A 25,867-nucleotide genomic window follows, 5' to 3' on the forward strand; every position below is an offset into this window, starting at 1 on the left:
TTTCCCTACCCCCCTTCCAAACCCTTCCCAGAAGCAGTCCTGGGCAAACCTTTCTATGTAGGCAATGAAATTAAATGAGGGTATGATGAGGGATCTGGTCCTAAGAAAAGATGTTCAAACATCCAAAGACTCAGAGGAATTCTCCAGTAGGAACAACAGACCATGCAGCATTATTAAAGGCTCAGTTTTGCCTTCTAGTTTTCTTCTTATGGAAGGTTATGTTGTTATAATTACCAAAGGAAGGGGAAAACAACATTTATTGAATGCCTGCTGTGTCTCAGGCTTGTGATGAAGATAAAGATTAAGAAGATGTGGTGTAAAAACAGTATTTTGGAGGGACCAGCAGATGGCAATTACATTGCTGGATTCCCACATGGCCAACCATGGTTCAGGTCCCAGACTTGGTGACTTGAAAATCACACCAGGAGCATGGATGTGTGTGCCCATGATCCTGAGAGGAGAATGGAGAAGGGATTGAGGTGTGGTCATCCCCCCAGGGATGAGAGAGAGACAAAGTGAGAGGGAAATAGAGAAATCACCCCAATGGAGGATGGTCACCACAATCCCTTCTCCTCCATTTCTTCCTTGTTTCTGGACTTGGGACACACACAAACACACACACATACACCCAGTACACCTAGTGTGTTTTCCAAACTGCCAGGTCTAGGACTCAAACCACACAGCTGACCATGTGAGGCCCAGCTGCCTTAACTACCATGCCTTAAAAATACTTTTTAAATCATATAGATAGAGTATTTCTCTAAGCCGCAGATTGAATGCAGGCCCAGAAAAATCCATTCTCCTTTTGCTGACTTTTCTCAAACTCCATGAATTTTTGCTTTAGAGAGCAGTTTACAGGATTTTCCATAATGGGATTCTAAGTGACATTTTCACACCCTTTGGAAAGTAAATGGGAGAGTTAAGTTGAACCGAGAATTAAGAAAAGGAAGTCCACTAAATATCAGGGATGTGAAAAGGAATCCCCCCCAGGAGGGCGAAAGGATCAGGACATCCCATGTGATAAGTGGGCACAGTCCTCTCTCGGGGAGAAGTGGGTGAGGTGAGGCCACCTAGGATAGCCCTTTTTACCATGCAGCTTTGAAAGAGAAAGAAAGACAGGAAAGCAGCAGGGAGTTGATTCATTTTCCTTGGAAATGCGCATCGAGCTGAATTGGCATGATAACAACTCACCCTATAAAATAGTAAAATTGGGCCCATTACACAGCCACTGGGAATTACCTTTCGGCCTTGGAACTCTCTAGGCTATGAAAGGAACGTTCCATGAAATGCTGGGGTTAGTCTACTTTATCTAGCTTCCTCCTCGTCCTCTGCATCCCTGGTGGGAGCTGAGAGAGGGCTGAGTGAGGATTGCAGAGCCTCAGCCACTCCTGAGATACACTAGTATCCCCAGGGGACAGTTATAGCTCTGGGCTTCCCATGTCTCTGTGCATCCGGCACCAACCGAGGCCTCTGCAGTCCTTAGCTCCAACTTGCAGTGTCAGTGGTTTAGAAAAACAAATGCATTCTCAGATGCCCTGGAGTTCACTTCTAGACACAGAGGTCTTTTATTTCATGGTGATTTTAAGAAGTGGCAGGTGCTGGTAGGAGGGGGAAAAAAAGCACGTTCTTCCCACTTTTGTTGCAAATATGCCAGGCAAAAATTAGATGCATCTACCTGCGTCATGCCTCTGAGTGAGGCTGGTGCTCCTCCCAACTCTCCCTCTCCTGGGATCAGAAAGAAGGCAGACACTCAGCAAGCTTGTAAAGTGGATGTGTCAGCCAAAGTCACACACCACTTTCCCTCACTCAGTGAGGGCACAAAACCCAAATCCCTGCTGTCCTCTGCTTGGAAGGAGTCATCAGAAAGATTGTTCAGCATATCCCATGCCTCCTGAGGAAGGCAGAAACTCAGGAACAACTTCTGACATTTCCACTTTAGAGAGATTCTCCAGGTACCCCTCACAAAAAGATGGAGGCATGGGGCACCCATGGTAGAAACATGCCATGTTTCTTGTTATTATCCTTTAAAGAGAGTTGGACTTTTCTTTGTTTTTCGTTTTTTAGGGTTTTGACATAGGGTGTGTGTGCTTTCCAGAGCAGAGAGAAATAGAGAGACAGTGAGAGGGAAAGTGAGAAATCAGCTCCCAGGGGGAATGGCCACGTCACAGTCTCAACTCCTCCCTTCTCCTCTTGGGATTTTAGGCAGGCATGCATGCACGCCCAACGTGATTTTCAAGCCACAGGGTCTTGGATTTGAACCATGGTTAGCCATGTGGGAATTCAGCTGCCTTAACCACCACTAAAGAGAATTGGACTTATGTCTGGATAAGGAAGTGCTAGTGAAGGGTTCTTTGCAGCAGGGGCTGGAGAAATGCCCTTAGGACTATTTGCAGAGATCTGCTGTGTGCCATGTTCCTCCTAACACACTAACCCTGTGAAATCCCTGCCTCACTGCTCCACCATCGCAGAGGTCTGTGCTCCTAAATGGACCCTAAAGAGCCATGGACCCTGAGCCTACTGTTCCCCAGGGGTCATGTAACTATCATTATGCTCAGACTACAGGGCACAAACAGGCACAGTCCATCCCACCAGAATCTTCATCAGAAATCTAAGGAGCTCCTTTTATACCAAAGGAATCCCTGGATTAGAGTTCCTGGTTGAGTAGAGGTTCTCGCCACCTCCTAGCCCAGGTGGAAATTGCCTTGTCCCTTCTCACTGGCATATTAGCCTGCTTCGTCCTGATTACATTATCCCATTTATTTCTCACCCCCTATTTCATCTGCAGAGCTGTTGTGCATCTCTGCATGCAGCCTGCTGCACACTAACCTCCTTATCGACCTACAGCTGTGCCAGAGTTCTCCTTGCTCTCTCTCTCGCACATACATACCCTCTGCCCACACATATGCCTAAGCACATGTGCACACTCAAACAAAAATGTACATGAACACACATATATATAAGCACATATGCATAAGCACATGTGTACACACAAGCCATATGCATAAACATGTGTGCACACACACTGAGGAGATACTGATGCATCCAAATCTACAAACACAGCTATGACATGACCAAGACAAAGAGAAATTTGGAAACCTAGACAGGTGACCTAGATTGTTCCTCCCCCTTCTTTAAAAAATGGAAGAACACAGAGTAGAGCATAATACAAAAAAATGCTGTAGGTAATTTCAAATAATCATTGAAGAAAGTGTCATATAACCAGAAGGCCAGTGAGAGAACCAAGTCTGACTAGATTTCCAGGGTCACATTTCTGACTCCCTTCAGCTACAGAGTAACTACGGCCCATCCGGGACCTCTCTGGCCTCACAGCTGTTCTCAACCCAGAAGCCTTCATGGCTTCCCTGAGCCCCATGAGTTAAAATCTCCTGAAAGATCCCAACTACCTGAGGCTCAGGAACAAGGACTCTTGAGTCTATGATTCACCAAGAGCATTCTGGTGAACCCCACTTCTCTGAGATCCGTGTGGCTCAAGAAATTCTACATTTCCCAGCTTTATTATTTTCCTCAAAAACATCCATCTAGGTAGATCATAAATTTTTCATCCTTAGAATCTTTAAATATGGCATAAATGCCATCAGTCCAAGGCATTTGGAGTCTGTGTGTGGCCTGCAAGCTTAAGGATGTATAGATTAGATTGTTTCCAAACCTGGCTTATCTACCAGGGTGACTAAGAAGTTGTTGCAAGTGCAGGTTCCTGGTACACATTCCCTGGCCAAGAGTGTGATGTATGAGGGATGGAATGGATCCAAGGATCTTCGGTTTTCAGAGGATCAGAGTTCTTTCAAGGCACTGAATTTGAATCTTCTTTTATTGCTTCCTGTACAAATTGGGCATTTATGTTCTTGCTAGATGAGCAAGACAGTCTTCAAGGAGAGGATGGTCCTGCAGAGTTATCACAAGGGCCAGGAAGAATTTGTGGTAGGGCTCCCTGATCTGCAGTATAGGATCAACTACAGGGAAAAGTTGCTTCCGAACTCCAATCATCTCAAGTAACTCAACACTACCAAACCCTGTGACTTTCTCCTGAACCAAGAAGGGCCAACTTTAATGAAAGTGAAGACACCTCTAGGTCAGAGGCGAGACTTTTCATCAGGCTCTGTGTTCTTCCATCATGGAGGAACAAGGTTCATGGAGGGCAATTCCATTTCCTCAGTAGCCCTGGGATGCCTGGGCTAGAACCAAGGCAGTTCTGATAAGAACCTAAATGAGATAATTATAAGCATCTAGGGTGTGTCAATGTGTCAGAGCAACTTTTGTCCTCTTCTCAATTCATCATGGTCTTACTGAAAATTTCTCTTTCTTTCATAGTCTTTTTTTAAAAAAAATCACATGGTAAATTCTGTTCTTATCACCATTTTCCAAAAATTTAACAGCTTAGTTAAATTCTCTAATCTTGGACCAGCCAGTGGTATGGTGGTTAGAGTGGCTGAATCCCACATAGCTGGCTGACTTGAAAAACATGCCAGGCACATGTACTTGCTTACATGCCCAAACTCCTGAGAAAAGAATGGAAGAAAAGAGATTGCAGCGTGGCTATTCCCCATGGGGAGTGTTTTCTAACTTTTTCTCTCTCTCTCTCCCTCTCTCTGGTGAGGGTGTGTGCTCTACAACAAATTAAATAAATAAAACTAAATCTCCAATCTATCTCCCATAAGATGCCAAGAAAAAGAGCAGGATTGTGCCATATCCTTATCTACACGTTTATGCAAGGTGCCTAGTATGTTTGTTTTAAGCCAATTCCATTCATTGTATAGAGGGCAGCTTGAGAGGTTGAACCAAAACTCCACAGAAAGTCAGGGAATCTAAAATTCTTTAAATTCCCGTATTTAGAGTTTCTTACTGAGTTGCAGAAACATACACTATATGATAATATCCTTGCACTGTAGAATAATTCATTTTAAATCCCTCATAGTATAACATCATCACCACCATCATCACGTAAACAAAAGGTCATCCACAGGAACACATGGTAAATATTGTATATACGATTATTATAATAAATAATGGATTATTTCATAAGTATATCTCCTGGGATGTAACTTTTGAAGACAGTTTGAAAATGTAAACTTTATTTGATATTTTAAAATATTTTCTTCTGGGGCCAGCAGATGGCATAATGGCTAAGGCACTGGACTCTCACATGTCTCACCACCGTTAGAGTCCCAGACCCAGCAGCTTGAAAATGATACCGGGCACATGTACATGCATGCCTAAGGTCCCATGAGGAGAAGGGAGGAGAAGGGATTGCAGCATGGCTATACCCACTGGGGATGATTTTTCACTTTCCCTCTCACTGTTTCTCTCTGACAAGTGTATATACCCTATTGCAAAAAATCTAAAACTAAAAATTAAGAAATTCCTCCTTCCTTTACCTTTTATCTTTCATTTTTGGCTCCTCTCCCCTACATCATTTTAGCAACCATGCGTCACTTTTTAGATAAATCTTTAGCTCCTAAGGGAACAGACTCCTTTGATTGTTATTTATCTCCTCTCCCCTAAAATTAAAATATTGTACTTGAACCATTTTTGAAAGCATATTACTACCCTCACTTTACCTTGGCATTAATCTCAAAAGGTACAAGTTTTAGATTAATAAACACTTCTAAAAATTTCTGATAATTTGGACTATCAGCATTGGACTAGAATGTTCTGATGGATTTGGGAGTATTTATGCATACACAGCAGGTAGGAGTTGAATGTTTCATACTTCCCGTGTCTCAGTCACACTATAAATCCACTGCAAATTATTTAAGTTCAGTTCCCTGCAATTGCTGGTTGGATTGGCGTGTCGTTCTGCTTGAAGTGGCATCTTCAACTCCCTCCTGCTTCTTGCAATTAGCCAAGAAAGAGGCAGAGGAAATGGGCTCCACAAGATCACCAGTACTCAGCCTCATCCTGGGACTGATCAGCTCATCAGGGAACATGCTAGAGAAGGCAGCCCAAGACGTAACACCTCCAAAAATAAATACTCTCAGAGCAGCTCATGCACCTGGCTCTTCAAGCAAAATTCATCAAGCCTGAAAATGTTGACATTAACCCCTGGAAACCAATTGTTAATTTGTTCCAGGCCTGTCGTCAAACCATTCTCAGATTATAAAGTCTATTTCATGATAAGTCAGTTGTGTAGAAGTAATGATTAAGAAAATCCCCTCTGAAATCTCTCAAAAGTTGACTTTCTCCAAAGAGCACAGCAATAGCTCTTTCTAAGATGTAGCTCTTAAGTACTACCAGTATATAGTAAAAAAAAAAAAAAAAAAAAAAAAAACTCAGCTTTTAGAAACAAGGAGAAAGTATGCTGGAAATCACTTTGAGTTCTATAGGATAAAGTTCCCATGTAAAATCATGTGTTATTTACTACTCGACACCTTCAGTGAAGGTAATAAGAGGGACATTTCATTTCCACAACTTATAAAGCATAAACTAAAACTTTTTTATTTTTTGTTTTATTATTATATTTTTTATTACATTTCATCACATGTATCTTTACAGCATATTAAATTTCTTTTTCCAGCATGATTACCAAACCTTTAAAGGAAATTATTTAATATTCATTTATGTCATCATATAAATGTTGGAATCCCTATGCAATTTTATATATAATTTGTATGTAAAGCAGTTAGCCATTTCTATTTAACAATATTATCTAGACTGAAATTCAGAATGTTTATGAGGAAAGAAAAAAAATAAGCTTAACTGTCAAGTCTTATTTATGCTAATTCTCCAAGTAACTGTGGGGTGTGCAGGGTGGTATATGTTGACCCGGCTTTGGAAAGGAAAATACAGAATTCAGGGACCCACCGACAGGCTGCATCATTTCTGGGTCTCACAGAATGCCTGCCCCAGGTAGACCCTCAGTAATAAGAGAAACTTAATGAGTGTTGAGTGCTCTTGGCTATATCCAGAACTTGTACATGTGCTCTCTCATGTAGTTCACACAACCTAAGAAGTAAGTGCTATTATTATCTGTGTTTTAGGAGGAAGTAACTATGTCGCCATGATTTCAAATAACTTTTCCAAGGTTATACAGCTAGTACACAGAGCTAAGATTTAAATCAGGTGAGACTGCTGAAATATCCATTTTTGTAAGATAAATAATAATGTGATTGAATGTATGGAAGAAAATGAAACGAATAAATAAATAAATAAATAAATAAATAAATAAATAAATAAAATCAGGTGAGAGATAAATCCCACTACTCCCTGTCTCTTTAACACTTGCAAACAAAGGATGGTCTCTAAATTGTTTAAAGGCTGGGGAAAGTAAAGAGAATAATAGTTCATATCATGTGAAAATTGTATGTCCAATTACACGTTCCAATTTCAGTGTCTGTCAGACCAGCAGGTAGCATAATAGTTACATCGCTCAACTCCCACATAGTCACCTGGTTCGAGTCCCAGACCCAGTGGCTTAAAACCTACACTGGGTACATGTGCGTGTGTGCCCAAAATCCCGAGATGAGAATGTAGAAGGGATTGCAGCCTGGCTATCCCCCATAGGGGGGTGAGTTCTCTCTGTCTTTCTGTCTCTCTCTGTCTCTCTGGAAAGCATGCACACCCTATAGCAAAAATCTTTCTCAATCAAGTATCAGGGGACCACAGCCAATTCATTCTTTCACCTGTTGCCTAAGGCTGCCTTTGCACTTGGCAGAGTCAGTATGGCTGCAAGGTCTGAGATGTTCACTCTTTGGCCCTCACAGGAAAGTGAACCCCTGGCTGGGCAGTGCCGCTGTAGAGTGCAGTTCAAACAGACTGTAGAAGTGAGGAAATTCCCACCCATGCACAGCCCCCTGGCCAGGTGCCCAGGCCCCTGATACAGTTCCTGTCACACTCCCTCTTTCCTCATCTCCTGGACAAGTGCCTACTGCCTCTCATGCACCTCTTCTTTCCTAGTGAACAGCACCAAGCACATCGTCAGGAAGTTCCGTGGGCACCTACGCACCAAGATTGAGTCTGGGGAAGGGACGGTCCCTGTCCGGGGTCCCAGTGCGGTGCAGACCTGGGATGGCGTCTTACTGGGGGAGCAGCTGATCACCATGTCCTGCACAGACAAGATTGCCAGGTAGGCCTTCACCTTCCCCTGTAATTGGCTTCAGTTGATGGTGGGGTTGGCAAAACCTAACAGATCCACATCCCAGATTTGAGTGAGATCAGAGAAACACAGTAGGTTCTGCCAGGAGTCATGTGCCACAAGCATGAATCCTCTTTTCAGCAGCCATTTTCATATCTGTAGTTCCAAATCTTGAGGCAGATGTGCTAGAGGAAACAAATAACTGACATTTTCAAGTTGCTACTGCAAACAAACAAGCAGAACCCCTGTCTAGGTCCTGTAGACCCAATTTTGTCAGAACTGGACTAGCCTCACCCTGAGTCACCCTGTTTCCAGGTACCTCTGGCCAGGTGACTCCCAACCATTCTGTTCCCCCTGCCTTCTCAACATCCGAATGTGGCAGGGGAGGAGGGCTCCTCTTCCTAGAGCATTTACCTTTCAGTAAAACCCACAGTTTCAAGGAAAAACATGGCCCTCTGATGTCATTTGGGTGAAACATCATTCCCTTCCCATTCTGTAATGTATGTCCTTTTAGAAGAAGGTTCAAAAGCTTCCATGTAGAGGTCTCAGAGAGGGGGGCCTCAACTCTACAGAGAGAAGGAGAAGGAGGAATTTGTAAAAGGGCATCTTAACCCCCTCACAGTGTCTGCTGGTCTCATGATGGACAAACAACCTCGAGTCTGAGCTCGTTCTGATGCCCCAAGAGGTACCATCCCCACTGAGGGAACGTTTCCATAACTGTATTTGGAAAGAGCCATGGGGCACACTTCACAGAGAGGACCACACAGCATGAGCATCTACCTGAAAGAGCCATAAACGTCCCAAAGTCACCCTTGACAATAATAATAATAAAGCATCATAGAAAACCTAGGTTAAGAATGAACCAGAATATCTTTTGAAAAGTGATAAATACGTTCATCTGTAATCTATAACCTAAATAAAAATAGCACATTCTTTGTAAATGGGTTCCCAAGTCCTTACCTCCAAAGTCTAATCACAACGCTGCTCCTAAGACTCTCTATATGGTCATTATTGTGGGTGACACTAGTCAGGAGATGAGAAAGCTGGTCTCATGGGATGTAAGAAAAGAGGCTGAGGAGAGAGGGAAATTGAAACCCAAGGGTTTCAGGAAAGCCAGTGGCATGTGAGGTAATTGCATTCTGAGGCAGGAAGCATCCTATACCCCCAAGAGCCTCAGCGCCCCACTACCACAAAAGGCTGAGAGTGGAAAAAGCCATCCTTGATCATCTCCAGTTGAAATGTAGCCATGCCAGGGCTCCTCTAACAGATGAAGCCCCATGAAGCACAGACTGTGTCCCCACTGGGCCTGTCTTGTGTGCTCCACAAATACTTGCTGAACACTGAATGATTTCATTTACCTATTATAACCCAAATAATGAATCCACTGGCTGCTGTCACTCCTGGCAGAGTTCCAAGCCTGAGGGTGAAGGAGAGGGAAGTCCCTCAAGGTCAGAGGTGAGGACACCTGGCAGTGTTGGGAAGCAGAGGTGGAGGGGACCATGAGCAGCCCAGGATGGCCTTCTCCTACCTCTGCCCCAGGTGCTGCTGCCACATTGTGGCCGCCTCTGTGAGGTTTCCAGGGCAGATGAAACATCGTCCCTGAAACAGTGATTCCTGATTCTCATGGGAAATTACCCAATGGCTACAGGAAAAATAGCGCCATTTACTTCCGTGGCTTTGATTGCCCCTGGCTCGGCAGAGCAACGAGTCGGCCTAATGACAATAAATCAAAGCACTGATTTCTGTATCAAAGGAAAGAGCCCACAGTCGTCAAATAGCTCATCCTTCAGAAGAAAATGTATTCCTCCTTTGTAATGTTTTCAGCTATTCATGAAGTGAAAAGCAATGCAGCAATTTTCACTTTAACCGAAATCCTCTTGGTGCCCTAAGATAGCACTGGGTTTCCAAATTAACTCTCTGACTCCCCAGAAAAACAAAGTAAATTAATGCTACAGAACTGAAATGTTGTCTCTGGGATGCTAACCAGCAATAGACAATAAATTAAACATAGGCTGTAAAGCCTGTCTCAGGTTTGTCATTGGCAGATCTGTCGATGGGAATGTAGAGCTCAAAAATTAGATTTTTCTCTTTGAAATCAAATCTTGAGAAACAAAAGTCCATATTGCACCCCTCCAGGGATCAGTGTCCAGGACTGAGAATGATTCTAGACTCCTTCTGAAAAAGAGATTGAGCGTTCAGGACATTGTAATGCCTGTGGCTCCAGATAGCTGGTGTGAGAGCTCCGAATCTGTCCAGGAAATACAAGTGCCAGGCGGGTTAGAACTCAGCAGTTACACCATCTCTTTCCATTCACTCCGCTCCTTGTCCCCAAATGAAGTGTCCAGGTGGGTGGTGCCGGGGGCACAATTGAGGGAATAAGGGGTACAACTGAGGGTGCCTGCTCAGGGGACCTCTCTCTTCCTCACCCTCAGGCTTGGTGCTCTGCTCCCCAGAGCAAAAGCAGCCCATGGACAGAGACTTGGGGTTCTAATAGGTAAGCAAGCCCACTCAGCAGCTGGCTAGTATTTGTGGAGCACACAGGATGAGCACAAGGGAGACCCCCCGACCCCGTGCAGCCTTGGAGGCTTGGTGGCTTGGAGATGGCCTTACCCTCTTAGTCCCTCCAAAGCCCACTTCCCCTATCTTCCTCTCTCCATCAGTTGGTTTTTGGTTTGTTTTGTTTTCCCTTCATTTGTTTGCTTTCTCTTTTCTCCATTAGTTCTCTCCTTCTGTCTCTCTGCCTCTCTCTCACCTTCCCCCCCCTAGCTGGGCTCATGTCTCTCCACTCCACTCATCCTCCTTGAGCTGCTGGGTGTCCTGAGGCTCCCAGTAGCCACCCTTCTGCTGCTTCCTTTCAGTTGCCCAGAGCACGCTCTTTCCTTCTCAGCTGCAGCATCCCCTTCCTGGGGTCAAGCCTGTGCCTCCTTCATTTCTGCATTGAAATGGCAGGGATTTGTTCCAGATCCTGAGCTCTGACCTGGGAGGGGGCATTGTATCTGTCACAGTGAGATGCATACGATGTCCCTGGTGATGGGGAGGACGCAACGTGATCACGACCATGAGAGAAGCACTTCCACCAGTTCTGGGTCAGGCAACAGCACTTAGCATCCAAACACATCCTTTGGCACATAAGAGTTTATGCATCCACCACAATCAGACCCTGAGCCTGGAGTGAGGATGCTAACGCGGAGGCACGAGCTTTTTAGAACAGACCCCCATTTGCCATTTTTGAGCAGGAACATATGTTATGCTAATGACTCAAGACCATAAGCATCTGTAACATGTATTATTTGTACAAAGGCGTCACAAAGAGACCATCTGATCATGTATATGTTCATCTGTTTTCTATCCTGAACAAAAACAAAAGTTAAATCTAGGGCTTAAATAATGTTCAAAATAAAAGACCTTCATGCACAAATCCTCTAAGTCAATGAATTAGTGCCACTGTGTGCTCTGTGCAGAGAGGGTCTGAGGACATAAAGATGAAGGAGTCACAGCCCATAGACTGGTGGGAGGTAACATCTGGTTTTAAACATATGACACATGGTATGCTCTACCTGGTGCAGCACATGCTGAAGCAAACTTAGTCATTAAGACTAATTATTAAATTTTAATTTCGTAGGCAACTTTGAAATTCAATTGTTAGACACAGTTGTTATTAAAATTAAATTACAGAGCCAGCCAGTGGCATGGCTATCAAAGCAGCTGGATCCCACGTGGGCAACTCTGCAGTTCGAGTTCCAGACCCAGTGGCTTGAAAAATACTCCAGGCACATGTGCATGTATGCCCGACAACCCAAAAGGAGAAATGGAGGAGAAGGGATTTCAGTGTGACCATCCCCATCAGGGATGCTTTCTCACTCCCCCCACCTCTCACTATCTCTCTCTGGCAAGCACATGCACTCTCTAGCAAAAAGGTTTTTTGTTTTTGTTTTTGTTTTTTTTTATTTAAATTACATAAACTCACAGCTAAATAACTTGCATTAAAACAAAGGTCATAAATACTCGAAACTCACCACTTCCAAATTATTTTGCTATTATTTATGTTCTTAAATAAATTACATCTATTACAGTTCTGTGGGAAGAATACTACAAAACGTGTGCTACTGCTCACATTTCTATCTTTTCCCAAATCTGTGCTCAGAGACATCACACTGGTAGTTTGAAATTGGTCACAGTGATGGTATTTACACCATGGGAGTTGGCAAAAGCGACAAACAAATGTTCCGTTTTGTTTTGTTTTCTCTGTACTCAAGAGACCTTCATGCCTCCTTAGGATTTATCTCTCCCACTGAACTCTAAACTTATGATCAGGAACCATTTTTTTTTCTACATTATATGTTCAATGTCTGGCATGAATATAATAAATACAGTGACTACTTCTGGGGGAATAATGGACAGATGGACAGGAGGGTAGGAGAAGGAAGCAATGAGGAAGGAGTCCTAACATGAGTTGACGATTGCTTTGAGATCTCTGTACAGCCTGTGTGTGTAATACTCTATTAAACCAAAAGGGAGTTTATTAAGTGGATGTTTCCTGTGAACACTGCATTCGTCCTCGTTGCTGGCCACATTGGCCTTCAGAAACCAGCTCAACCTCAGTGGATGAACAGTAATGGAGACCCACACTGAAAAGACATTCTAGTCACTGCCGGGGAATCCCAAGGGGAGGGAAAGATGCTGCTTATGACACGGACACTCATCCTGTCTGATTGGAGCATGCCCATTAGACGTCTCTACACTCTCACATGGTTTACCAGAGGGTCAGTATTGAGTAGTTTTTACATTTTTTTGTAGATAGGATCTTGCCATGTTGTGCTCCTCCTGCTTCAGCCTCCCAAGTATCTGTTACAACAGGAGTGCACTACCATGCCCGACTTTTGGGTGGGCTTGGAATCAAACTTGAGTCCCCACATGGCCTCCGCATGCCACACAGCACCATCAAACAGTGTGCATCACAATACCTGGACACTCAGTAAATACTGACTGGCTGGATAAATGAAGGAATAAAGCCTACTGTTTTGAAAGAACAGCCATGATGTACAATAAGAATACCTCCAACATGACAGAGTACACTCCAGGTGCCAAAATATTAAAGAACTGTAATCTTTCCAATGTCCCACACAGATGACTTTGGGAACATGAAAGATACGTCTTCTGGCAGTCTCCTCAGTTTCACCCTTCTAAGTTGCTAAGGCTCAAAAGTTGTTTGTGTTGCCCATAAATTTTAGGGATGTATCTATAACCATCTGCAACTACTGATTTTATTTCCAAGGAAATGAAAATTTTATCCCCAAAGATGCTTGGAACCCACAGTCACATATATCTAGTCATTTAGAAATTTCTCTATTAATAGATGCAGTTTTGTTTGAGCAATCGTGAAGCAGCAATGTTCAGCTGACCCTTTTCATCCTCCATTTTATATCACTTTTATATGCTAAAGTAAAAATAAACTAATAAAACTGTATTTTTAATTAAGGTGGGGAAAGTACATCCACTAGACAAATTTGTAATTCTCTTTGCAAATTCCCTTTGATAGCGATATATATAAAAAAAAGTGATCTGGAGCTGACTGTATGAAGAGATCTAAACAAATAATACAGCTACATTATCTCCCACCTATGGATCAAAAGTAATGCACAGGTATCACCTTTTTAGATCAATAATACCTACTAATAATATGAATTAGACCACGACAGGCATTCTTCTGAGCACAGAATTCCATGAATAACAATTGATTTCATTTTACAATGTCAGTGGTAAGATTAATTTATAGAAAAATATGAAAACGTGTTACAGAAAGCTTGAATTTTTTTTGACAATGGTTTAAAATGAGCCATAAATCCTGGCGAAAAAAACTTTTCTCACATTTCCTCACATCTCAACTCACATTCCAAGGTATTTCTCTCTCCGTTCTCTGTGCATCCACTTTGGACTTTCTCTAGCTCTCCCTGGGGAACAGTCATTCAGTTTTGGGGGAGATAGGGAGAGTGAGATCCCCAGGAAAACATGCCAGGTCTAATGGAGGGAGCCTACCGCTACAGTCTCAACTCTTCACCAGGAAGAACCCCACTAGAAAGCAGAAGACCAGCTCTTCAATGACCAGTGTCATGATTCTTTTTTCATGCTACCTTACCATGTCTCTAGCGATTATTTAATGATATGAGTTCTCTCTATCATGAAAAGGAGAGTCAGTCTACTGGGGATGGAAAGTTCTCACCTACCTCCTTCACTCATCCACAGTCTTCGTCACCATTCAGACAAAAACCAGGGCTATGGCTAAGCACGTTCCCCTGGATCCATCTGAAACACAGATTGGCCTCTCATGGACCACGATTAAGCTACACAAGGGCTTCTTCAGCCTGTTTACAGGGCAGTACCCCCACCTGCCTCTGCCCCGAGAGGACACCACTGATCACTCATCAGGTGCTCATGTGCCCCCACAACAGGCTAAGGATAGGCTTCACCTGGCAGGCATCTTCACTTCTTTAGTTGTTTGCCTGTTTACAGCCTGACTCCTGAGACAGATGTGCCCTCCCCAGGGGCTCTCAGAGGAGTATCAGCATATTTTAGGGTTTAGTGCATGCCCACGGATGGATAATCACGAAACCACTTCGGTACAGAAAGAGGCTTGAGGAGACAGTAGTGCTGTCTGACTGCCGAGAACTGTCGGACGTGGTGAGCTCGAATACAGCTGTGTGCCCAACTGCCACCAGAGAACACAAAAGGCCTCCCAGTATGAAATGAGGTGGCAGTTCTGGAAGTTCCCTCTTCAGCACGTCCCATTGGCCCCCGTGGAGGGGTTACATCTGTCGATTGCCTGATGCAGACTAGAATGAGATGATGCAGAAAGGAAGAAGTCCTGCCCACAAAGAAGAGGACATGAGACACAGCCTCACTTTGGAACCCAGATGGGGACAGGCTGCCTGCATTTGATGTGCGAGGATCACAACCATGGAGAGAAAGACCATGGAGATTCCTAGTCTTCTTTTGTAGGAGAGGGTGGAAATTTTTGTGAACAAGACTGTGGAGGGCATGACACCCATGTACCCCCTGCTCAAGATGCCATGAGCTCAGAAGAGGAATACTTGTAATGTATGCTCTGAACAGGGTTTTAAATTTCTCTAAAGGAATTCAGCACTCAAACTTTCACCTTTTTTCTTGAACTCACATTTTTGCCTGTAGTTTGAATTTTGTGATTTATGCCAATTTGCGCACAATCTGTTTCTTAACACTATAATCATGGCTCTTTTTAAAATAGCGAGCCCTTTAATGCCTGCATCGTATTACATCTAATAGTCATGCCGTTAGTTGGTTATGCCTGTTGTTGAATGTCTGAGCTGTTCCTGATGGGTAGCTACTGTGAATAATGGTTCCAATGATACCTTTGTATGAAAGCTATTTTTTGCACCTCAGAGTTTGTGGTTAGGATATGCTCCTCGAAAAGGAGTAATGGAGCTCCCTCATGATAGAGGTTAGACAATAGGCTCTCAATAAATGAGGGACAAGGGAAAATGCCTTCAGGTGTATGTCTATGTCTTCATTCCCAGAGCCTGGAAATATAGCCTTGCACGTGGGATGAAGTTAAGAACCAGAAGAGGAGGTGCTTATCTTATTCAGGGGGCCACCAAGTGCTACTAAATGTATCTCTGTAAGAGAGGCAGAGAGCATCTGGGGACAGAAACACAGGGGCATGCAGTGAAGGCCATATGATGACAAAGCAGAGACTGGCATGGTGCAACCACAAACCAAGGAGCGCCAAAGGTTTTTGGCAGATAGAGAAGAGAAGGTCCCCCTACTCCTGAGCCTCCAGAGGAAGCATGGCCCTGCCAGCACCTTGACTTCAGACTTCTGGCATCCAGACCAGTGAGAGGATACATTCCTGTTCTTTCAGGTCTCCCTCTTTGTAGTGATTTGCTACAACATCTCTGCAATACTAATACAGTGGAGTAAAGAAAACACTTATTTATCTCAGCTCATTTAGTCTGTGGGACACCATGGAACCAGATAAAATCACAACGAAATCTATTCCTAAAATCCCACCATTAGCATCACTCTGTGGAGACTGGGAGACACCACAGAGAGTGGGTGGTTCCACCATGTTGACGAAAATTGCCTTTTCAATCCAAGGTTGTGGTTGAGCGGCACGCTGGCCAACCAAACAGCAGGCGTGCTTGTCACGTCCCACGTTCCTGTGGACGTGGTCTGGTTTTCTTTCCTTCTTTCTTTTTTAATTTGCAAGTGGGCATGTACACACACCAGAGAGAGACAGGGTGAAAGGGAGAGAGAAAAAGCACTTCCCACCCCCTCAATGGGGAATGGTCATACTGCAATTCCTTTTCCTCTGTTTCTCCTTTCAAGATTTTAGGCACATGTGCTCAATGACTTTCTCAAACCACTGGGTCCAGGACTTGAACCACATGGCCAGCCATGTGGGACCCAGCTCCCTTAACCCTCACATCACAGGTTGACCCAATATGGACTGTTTTTCTAGCTCTAAGAAGCCAGTCTAAGTTTACACTAGAGTCTCCTTAAAGAATGAAGAGAGCCAGAGTGGTGTTTTTTCGCTTTCACGTCTAAGAATGAAAAGCTGAGTGGCATATAAAAATCTAAATCTTCTGGAACTAATGTTCTTTTAGATATGGTTTCTAATTTTAAGTACCTGAGGTTGATTATTGATCACAATGTGTCTTTAACTGAACAGATTAAAACTTTCTCCATAAAAATGAACTGTAAAAGAATGATAGCGGCTCTCTGGAGAATAAGGCACTGTCTGATTTCTAAACTTAGATTTCAGACTGCGAAGAGGGAGCTCTCCCGACAGAAATATGCTGCTCAATATTCTCTCCAAGCGAGTTTCTCTCTCCTCCTCTCCACCACCCGCCCCACCTAGGGAAAATATTCCGACATCCTTCCTCCCTGACTTATTGACAGTTATCTTTTTTTCTAAATGTTAATCAACTCTAGTGAAGTCAAATGAGGGTGTTATTCATTTTCAAGTCTCAAAGTACAGGTCTTTTTAAAACTGCTCTTCTTAAACACTTAACCAAAATTTTCAATTTGGTTTTAAAACTTTGTTACTTTCTTCTTTAACATGGTTCATGTGGTGATTTCATTACCGTTTTGAAGTGAAATTGTATACCCTTTCTAGTGTTGAAAGGAGTGCGTGATCAATTCAATAATACCTATTAAATGTAAAAGTAATGACACGTCAATGACATGGCTGCTCCTGTACCTGTGACAGCACCGTAACATGGACAGAGTGGCAAGATTATTGCCACCTGAGATAACAGCCAACAGCAGCATCCAGGGAATCTGCCCAGACAAGATGGCGAAGGACTGAGAAGGCCAGCTTCTTCTAACAATGAGACTCCTGACTGAGAGGGTTGTTGGCCTTCTCTTTTGTTTAGAAAGATCTAAGAAAAAATATCAGTTGGTTGGAAATGCAGTGGGCCATTCATGCACTATTACCTGTGTTTATAAAAGAGGTAGGAGGGGGGCCAGCAGGTGGCATGGTAGTTAAGGGCACTGGACTCCCACAGGGCCAACCATGGTTGGAGTCCCAGACCTGAGAACTTGTTTTCTCACTTTCCCTCTCTCTCTCACTCTCTCTCTCTCACTCTGTTCCTCTCTGGTCAAATTTAAATAAATAAGTAAAGTTAAATAAAGTAATTCTTTTTAAAAATTTAAACATAAAAAGAGGAGGGAGGAAGAAGAGGTGAGACTGGGTGAGGGAACAGGTGTGGAGGAAGTTGTCATGCTCCAAATGGTGGGAGATTAAGTTCTCTCTATAGCATTCACGCCGTATTACCATTATGACCAGTGCCAAGGTGCTCCCACTGGAGCAGCATCAGAATCCCCTGGGGTTTCAGATTTAGCAGGTCTAGGTTGGGACCCAAGCACCTGCATGTCTGTCATGTTCCCAGATGATGCAGATGCGGCTGAATCAGGGGCCACGCTCTGAGAATCGCCGAGTGGAGAGCTGCTGAAAGCTGGCCGGTATCAGTTGGATTCGACCCAACTTTTTTACTCTGAAACCTGTGCCAACTACTTGGCTGCAGATGCCATCAGCTCTGGCTCACATTAGCATCACGGGGAACAATGAGAAAGTGGATGCCCCACCAGTTATATCAGTCTTTGAGGGAACCAAGCATCAGAAAAGCCTCAAAGCCTCCAGATGATCCCAGCACACAGGCAGAGTTGAAGATGATGGTCCTCCAGCAGAGCCCGAGAGCCTTCCTTCTGGAGTGTGGGCACTGTCTTCAACCCTCCTCCTGCCCCTCTTCTGGACTCCACAGTCTCCAAACACAGCAGGGGGACTTCCCCAGATTATTGTGTCATACATCTCAACCACGGCAAATTTGCCCAAAGATTGGGAAAGTGAAGGAAGGATTGATTGATTGATTGATTGATTTAGAGAGGTTTTTGCTATAGAGTGCATGCGCTCACCAGAGAGCGAGAGAGAGACAGAGAGACAGAGAGTGAGAAGTCATCCCCCAGGAGAGATGGTCACGCTGCAATCCCTTCTCCTCCTTTCTCCTCTTGGGATCTTGGGCACACACACACACATGTGCCCGGCGTGAGCTTAAGTCATCGGGTCTGGGACTTGAACCGCGGTAGACCACATGGGAGTCCAGCAACATAGCCATTATATCAACTGCTGGTCCCAGAAGGAAGTATTTATTATGGTACCTGAATGCAGGCACAAACTTCCCTACAAATTTAGAGCTACATCTTTTCTCAGGGCCATGTTAACTGGCTAAAACAATAGTAAGGAATGTGGATGTACCAACAGAGGCAAGTGTAATCGCTGTTGTGTGTTTTCTTCTCCAAAGCCATACCTGCAATTTCATCTAAAGTAAAGCCCATCCTACAAAGAATCTTGTCACTGTTCCCATTGTTACCCAGAGGCCAATGTCTGCACCAAGCAAGGAGATTGCATCTCTTGGTTAAGAAAGGCAATCCCTTTCCAAGATCTTTCTCCCACTTTTCTGTGGTATTTCAATGATTGACAAACAGACAGAAATATATTTATTTAGGGATTATCTATATTGAAAACTAGACATGGGTTTTTTTATTCTTTGTCAACATTGCAATAATATCAACTGTTTGAACAAAAGGAGAGGTATTTTTCCTTTCAATCCTGAATGCTGAAAATTCTCCAGTTTATATTCAGGAGGACATTTGGTTTTAGTGACCGTGTTAGCTGAATAAGGTTAAACTCCTACGGCCAGGCAAGAAGAAGTTTGATTTTCTCTTTATTGTAAAGGTTATTAGGAAGAAATCACATATAGAAGTTATTTGTCTTTAGAGAATCCTGCAGGATCAGAACCACTCAAATGTGTTCCAAAAGCTTCGTTTGAAGCCAATGCTTCAATGGCCTCACATACTATGACATCTCCCATGGAATTACTAATTAGATTTTAAGATTTAGCTTGTTTGAAGAAAGCACTTGGTTACCAATGGGGGAAGTGTACTTTTCCCTGCTTTTAATTGATAAGATGGTTTAAAACTTCACTCATATTCTGAGAATCTAAGGCCCCACTTAAGTTGTCTACAAACCAGAGTCCTTAGCCACAGACAGTAACGTTCAACCAACTATACTCTACCAGTATCTGCAAATCTGAAAGGTATGCATTTCAGATACTAAAGGAGGGGACTTTGGTGGATTTCTCCTCACCTTTTAGGCCATCTCTTGGAACCACATTTAGGAGAATTAGCCAGATATACTCCTTAAGTGCTGCTCTAAAATGTCAGCATAGGAGACCAGCAGATGGCCTTATGGTTATGTTGCTGGACTCCCACATAGTCAACCATGGTTTGAGTCCTAGACCCTGGCAGCTTAAAACTTACACCAGACACATGTGTATACATGTCCAAAATCCTGAGAGGAGAATAGAGGAGAAGGAATTGTGGTGTGGCCATCCCCGGTGGGGGGGGGTGGGGGGGGTGGGTAATTTCTTCCTTTCTGTCTCTCTGTCTCTCCAGTGAGTACATGAGCCCTATAGCAAAAATCTCTCTTTTAAAAAAAATCAGCATTGTTCTTTCAAGGAAAAGCTGAGATACCAAAACCTCTCCAGAATTTTATAGACATTCTGGAACTTATCATAGAATAACAAAGAAAAGATCACTTCCAAAGAATCACGGGTGACCTGTCAGACTGTCAAGGTGACAATACAGGCCTAGACAGAAACATTGTTGCCAAGTAAGGGGTCCCTAAACGTCAGTCATAAGGACTTGTGTGGCTTTCAAAACTGTCCTCTCCTTCAATACACGTTGATATTTACCCTTTGGTAGAATTATATGTATCTAGAGGCCAGCCCTCTCCTTGCTTTCTGAGAGAAATTATGTGACTCATAGAAATGACCACAATATTTTTTTTAAATGAAGTTATGCAAATCTGATAGACTAAAGTAAATGTTTCATAAAACCAATGACTGTTTAAATTGTAGGACTAAATTGTTTGTATATAAATATTACCTTTTATATTCCATTTGAGTTTTATGTAGATGAACACATTACTTTAATGACCTGCATTTACGGAGGGAGAGTGGGAGAGTCACTCCCTGAAACCCTCACCAGCCAGATGGCTGCCTTTTCTTGCATGAGATTAAAAGATGCTTCTCATTCACTGCGATGCTTCTGAGGCAAATTAATATCGCCAGCTAAATTGCTTGTGTTTTTGGAATAAAATTTAAAGAGAACTTTTTAAAGCAATTGGTGTCACAGGTTCTCAGAGCAGATTGCTCTCCAGGTAGAGAGGCGTTCGGTAATTAATGGAAAGAATTCTCTGTTAATTGACTGCTTCAGGAAGGGAGATATAATGACTCCTTATTAATCATGAGAAGAGATGTACAGCATCTAACAGCGGAGAAATGTTAATTAATGAAAAGAACAATGATGTAAGAAATTAGCTGCCTAATGCTTGCTACCAACCGAGGTTGGATTTTTAGCACATTAGAGTGGAAATCACAAAAACGTTACTTTAAATACTAGCCGAATTAAAGGAAAAAAAAATCTTACAGTGCTCCAAGCTTCTTTGCTTGAAGACACTAAAACACTCACCTAGAGCTATCTTTATTTAAAAGAAAAAGGTCTGTATTCCTCTCTGATCTGGGCTTCTCATATCAAAATCTTTCCCAGACCAGAGTAAGGTCATTTATTAATGTCATTTAATTCCAACACGATAGGTCATTCTGACTGCTAAGGACAGAGGGAGTAGAAAATAGTATTTTTCCCTAAACTGAATAAGCAAGTTCAATTTCTGATATTTCACAGCTAATACAAAAAAAAAAAAACATTCAGATTCACTTTGGGTCAGAGTGCCTTTTTTTTTTTTCAATCTAATTTTTAGTCCGTGAGAATATGTTGCTTCCACTTCATCTAACAACTTATTTTCCAGAAAAGGAGGCCCAGTTAATGCACCTGCAGAGGCACCTTCAGACTTCACTCTCTCAGCCTAAGAGCTGCTCAGAATCATTAGTGGCCCCAGGCCAAAGCCGCCCTAGTGGCCCCGTGTGTCTGGGGAGTCCTTCCCATGTCATCTTGATGGGAAGTGACAGACCTAGGGCTTAGTTTCAGAAAGGTACCAACATTTTGCACCCCAAGCCTAGTTACCTAGGTGCCCAGGAGGACTGGTGGCTACTATCTTCCACCTTCATCCCAACAGGTGGGGGATCCCATTAACTTCGCCCCCACTTTCCTTCCAGGTGGAATGTTTTGGGACTGCAAGGGGCTCTCCTCTGTCACTTCATCGAGCCTGTGTACCTGCACAGCATCATTGTGGGAAGCCTGCACCACACAGGCCACCTCTCCCGGGTCATGAGCCACAGAATGGAGGACATCGGCCAGCTGCCAGCCTCGTACCGGCACAACCGACCTCTCCTCAGCGGTAAGAAACGTGATCCTTAGAGACACAGCACACACACACACACACACACACACACACACACACACCTGCCCCAACAGCAGGCCCACACATGCAGCCCCAACAGTGCCAGTTCAGAGCATACCGTATCTGTTTTAGCCAATGGTATTTAATGCATACTGAGCAAAATTACAACAGTCCAAAGATGTAAAAAAGAAAAATTATAAAAGGTTACCAAGGGGCCAGTCAATGGCATGGTGGTTGAGGCTGCTAGATCCTACATGGCTGACTGCACAGTTGAACCTGTGGCTTGAAAAACATGCTGAGTATGTGTGCTTGTCCCCAAATCCCAAGAAAAGAAGGGATTGTGGCATGGCCAGCCCTCCCACCTTGGGGGTGAGAGGGGGAGTGCTTTCTTGCTTTCATTCTCTCTTTCTCTCTCTGTCTCTTTCCAGTGAGCAAACACATATCATATCACTTTAAAAAAAAAGTGTTACAGTGCATTTCCAAATATAGGAGTAGGCAATATCTTGAGTGAATTCATAATAGGCGTTAGCACTGTGTCGTTTTATCCATAGTGTCTAAAGTAGCCAACGAAATAAAAACTCTGCTAATGAGGTGCATGTCTCACAGGCCCACAACCTATTTTCCTGATCAGGCTTTAAGACATTGCAGGTGAAAGATGGAGTAAGAAGGGAGGTGACACAAGGGTCCTGGTGGCTGGAGCAGGTCTGCAGGCTCAGAGGTCCCAGAGGTCCCATGCAGGGCATGGTGGGAAGCACATTTCAGAGGCAGCTGAGCCAGCTACACTTCCTGGCCTCCCTCATAGCCTGATGTCCTTAAAGATCACTGAGACTTCTCCATCACCCATGTCCCCATATCACATGAGGGTAGCCACCCAGGCCGCCCTGCACACAGCAGTTATAAGGCTCAAAGAGCAAACACTAATGAGAAAACTCTGAATCTGAGGGTTCTGTATACCTGAGAAAGAAGCAACTTGTAAGTCTCAGAAGGGTTTTGGGAGGTGACATTTATTCACTATGGTTACTGGCCTTTCACACCCAAGAGGCTTTCCAGGTTCATGGGAACCGACTGAAAGCAAAGAGAAGGAGCATGTGGTCTTTAATACTGTTCTGAGTCTTGTCTTGGGGAGCCTTAGGAAAACACTAGGTCTGTGAACCGGGTGCCCTTATAAGAGTAGGGGAGCAGAAATAACGAGGAAGCAGTGAACTACCTCTGCCTGAGCGAGCACACACTCCCTGCTCTGAGAGGAAAGAGAACACCTCAATGGCCACAGGGGCTGAGAACCCTGATCACTCGTCTATTGCCATGCAAGGAACTGAATGAAACATGTGCCTCAAATTCAACATCTGTAACATTGCGTTTATGTTTAAATAATCGACAGTTGCAGTAATTCCGAAAAAATATCAGAATTGGTCTCAGTTTCCATTTCTTTCTTTCTTTTCCCCTTTATCCTGTTTTTTTTGTTGGTGTTGTTACTCGTTTGTTTTTAATTTGCTAGAGGACATGTGCATCCTCACTGGAGAAAGAGAGAGAAAGAGAAAGTTAAAAAGCATCCCCTGTGGAGAACGGTCAAGCTGAAATCCCTTCTCTTCCATTTCTCCACTTCTGGGATTTTGGGCATGCACAGACATGTTGATTCAGACACAACGAAACTGAAAAGGATATCATTATTGGCATAGTCAGGGGATGCATATTAATATCCTCAGAAGACATACTTGAAAATTCTACACAGACCAGGCTAGACCTATGGTCAAACATCGGGACTAGAAGGTCATATCAACACACAAGTACATGTACCCTGTGTGTTTCTCAAGCTGCCAGGTCCAGGACTCAAACTGCACAGTTAGCCCTTTGGGATCCAGCCTCCTTAATCACCACGCCACTACTGGCCTTTTCCTGTTTTTCTTAAAATGGTGAAGATGACCTACTTACTAAATAAACAGCTAAAAAAGCCCTGTCATGGACTCAAGAAAATAGATAGGAGTACTGATTGCAAACTAACTGCAAATGTTCTTATGTTGGATGTGCAAACATCTTCAGTGCTGGTCATAAATTTGTAAGTTCAATGTAAGAGAATTTGTCAGGAACAGCATGTGGCATAATAGTTACACCGCCGGACTCCCACATAGTCAACTGCAGTTCGAGTCCCGGATCTGGTGGCTTAAAACTCATGCTGGGTGCATTTGTATGCATGCCCAAAATCCTGAGAGGAGAATTGAGGAGAAGAGATTGCAGTATGGCCAGACCCCCTGGGGGGGGTTTCTTGCATTCTGTCTCTCTGTCACTCAACCTGTCTGTCCGATAAGCACATGTTCCCTATAGCTAAAATCTCTCTCTCAAAAAAAAAAAAAAAAAGAGAGAACTAGTCTTGATGAGTTATTGACTGCTCTGTTTTCCATGCCTTTACCTCTCTGGGTTTTTCCTAATTATTTTGTGTTTATTTACTAATGAAGACTTTTCTTAAACTTTACAAACACAAGGAAATCAGAAACGCAAATATAACCGTCATTATCAAGCTGTGGTCAGGAGAGCAGTCTTCAGTCATCACTTCTTTTAATGTTCTTTTTCAATTAAATGTTCACCTAGGAACATGTCAGCATAAAAAGAAACAGGAATTATTCATTTGTAACTGTAAAATGTGGTGAATTTTTTAAGATAACTGGAAGAATTCAGGACCGCCTGACATCGTTAAATGGCGGAACATAATGGCCAAGTGCCGGAGACATTTCATCCACTCCCAAGCCCTGGTGGTAGTTTCCCCTCAACAACCATGCAGTCTGACTAAACATTTTAGTCTATGCTTGGATGCTTATTGAGAATATGGTTTTTTATTATTTTAGAAATGCAAATGAGCCTAAACCTTGGTATCCTGCCTATATGCAACTCCTAAGCAGGAACTGCATTGCTCTTAATGGACACTTAAATATTAATCATGGAAATTTTGAAAATAAATCATCAGAATTTCTCGTTACCAAAAAAGAGAGCCATCTTGCATAAGGATAATAGAAAAAAAAAAAAAAGAAGAAGAAATGTAAACAAGCAAATGAAATTTTCTGGAAGCTTTCCTCAAGGTCAGAATTGCCTGAGAAGGTGAAGCTCGCGTATTAGTAGAAAGCACTCCTGCAATTTAGATATGGCTAAGCCAGTTCTGAGCTAAAAAATGAAGCAACCAAGCTGAAAGTATTTGTTATTGACATAGTCAGAGGATGTGTATTAATGCCCTCAGAAGACATACTTGAAAATTCTACACGACCAGGCTACACCTATGGTCAAACTTCAGGACCAGAAAGCCATGTCAACCCTGAATCCTTTGGCAAAATATGCATTATTGCCTGAGAACAGCTACCCTAAAGAAATTGTCCTTTGGTCTTTCTCAATGAATCAATAAAGTGGAAAAAATGATAAGAATAATAACTAATAAAAATCCGTTCTTTGAATACTCATCTTTTTTGCAAAAGTGTGACATGACATTGACAGCAACTTTGACAGCTTGTTCTATCGAGCTGAGGATAAATGCTTCTCTGAGCTTTCAAGCTGAAAACTAAATTTTTATTTTCTTTACTGAGACAAGAAAAATCACAACAGAGGGGGAAAGAATAGGAATAAAATAGACAAATTCTTTGTTTGTGTTAATGGCACATTTAACATATTTCAATGTTGAACTTTCTTAGTCCACAGAAAAGAAAAAATTGGATTTTTTTTTTTACAGCCCACAGCAAGGTCTTGGCAATGAACATGAAATCTGAGGGATAGATCCCAAAATTGATGGTTGGAACCATGAGTTGTTTAAGACCCGTGGTTTATGCTCATGTGATGAACATTACAGTATTGGTGATAAAATGGAGAAGAACATCAGCTGTCTTTCTTCACAGCACATATTTTCCTGA

At 43.0% G+C, this 25,867-nt stretch overlaps 1 protein-coding gene across 2 annotated transcripts in view; it reads left to right on the forward strand.

Moving 5' to 3' along the window:
- Positions 1 to 25,867, forward strand: part of ADARB2 (adenosine deaminase RNA specific B2 (inactive)) — a 567,650-nt gene that overhangs the window by 520,560 nt on the left and 21,223 nt on the right. For both annotated transcript variants that reach the window (XM_006141333.1, XM_006141334.2), the window contains exons 7-8: positions 7,912 to 8,080; positions 21,799 to 21,980. In XM_006141333.1, coding sequence (XP_006141395.1) covers positions 7,912 to 8,080; positions 21,799 to 21,980 — 351 coding nt within the window. The remainder of the gene's footprint in view (positions 1 to 7,911; positions 8,081 to 21,798; positions 21,981 to 25,867) is intronic.

Source organism: Tupaia chinensis, unplaced genomic scaffold (genome assembly GCF_000334495.1).
Source record: "Tupaia chinensis unplaced genomic scaffold, TupChi_1.0 Scaffold000052_1, whole genome shotgun sequence".
Taxonomy (NCBI): domain Eukaryota; kingdom Metazoa; phylum Chordata; class Mammalia; order Scandentia; family Tupaiidae; genus Tupaia; species Tupaia belangeri.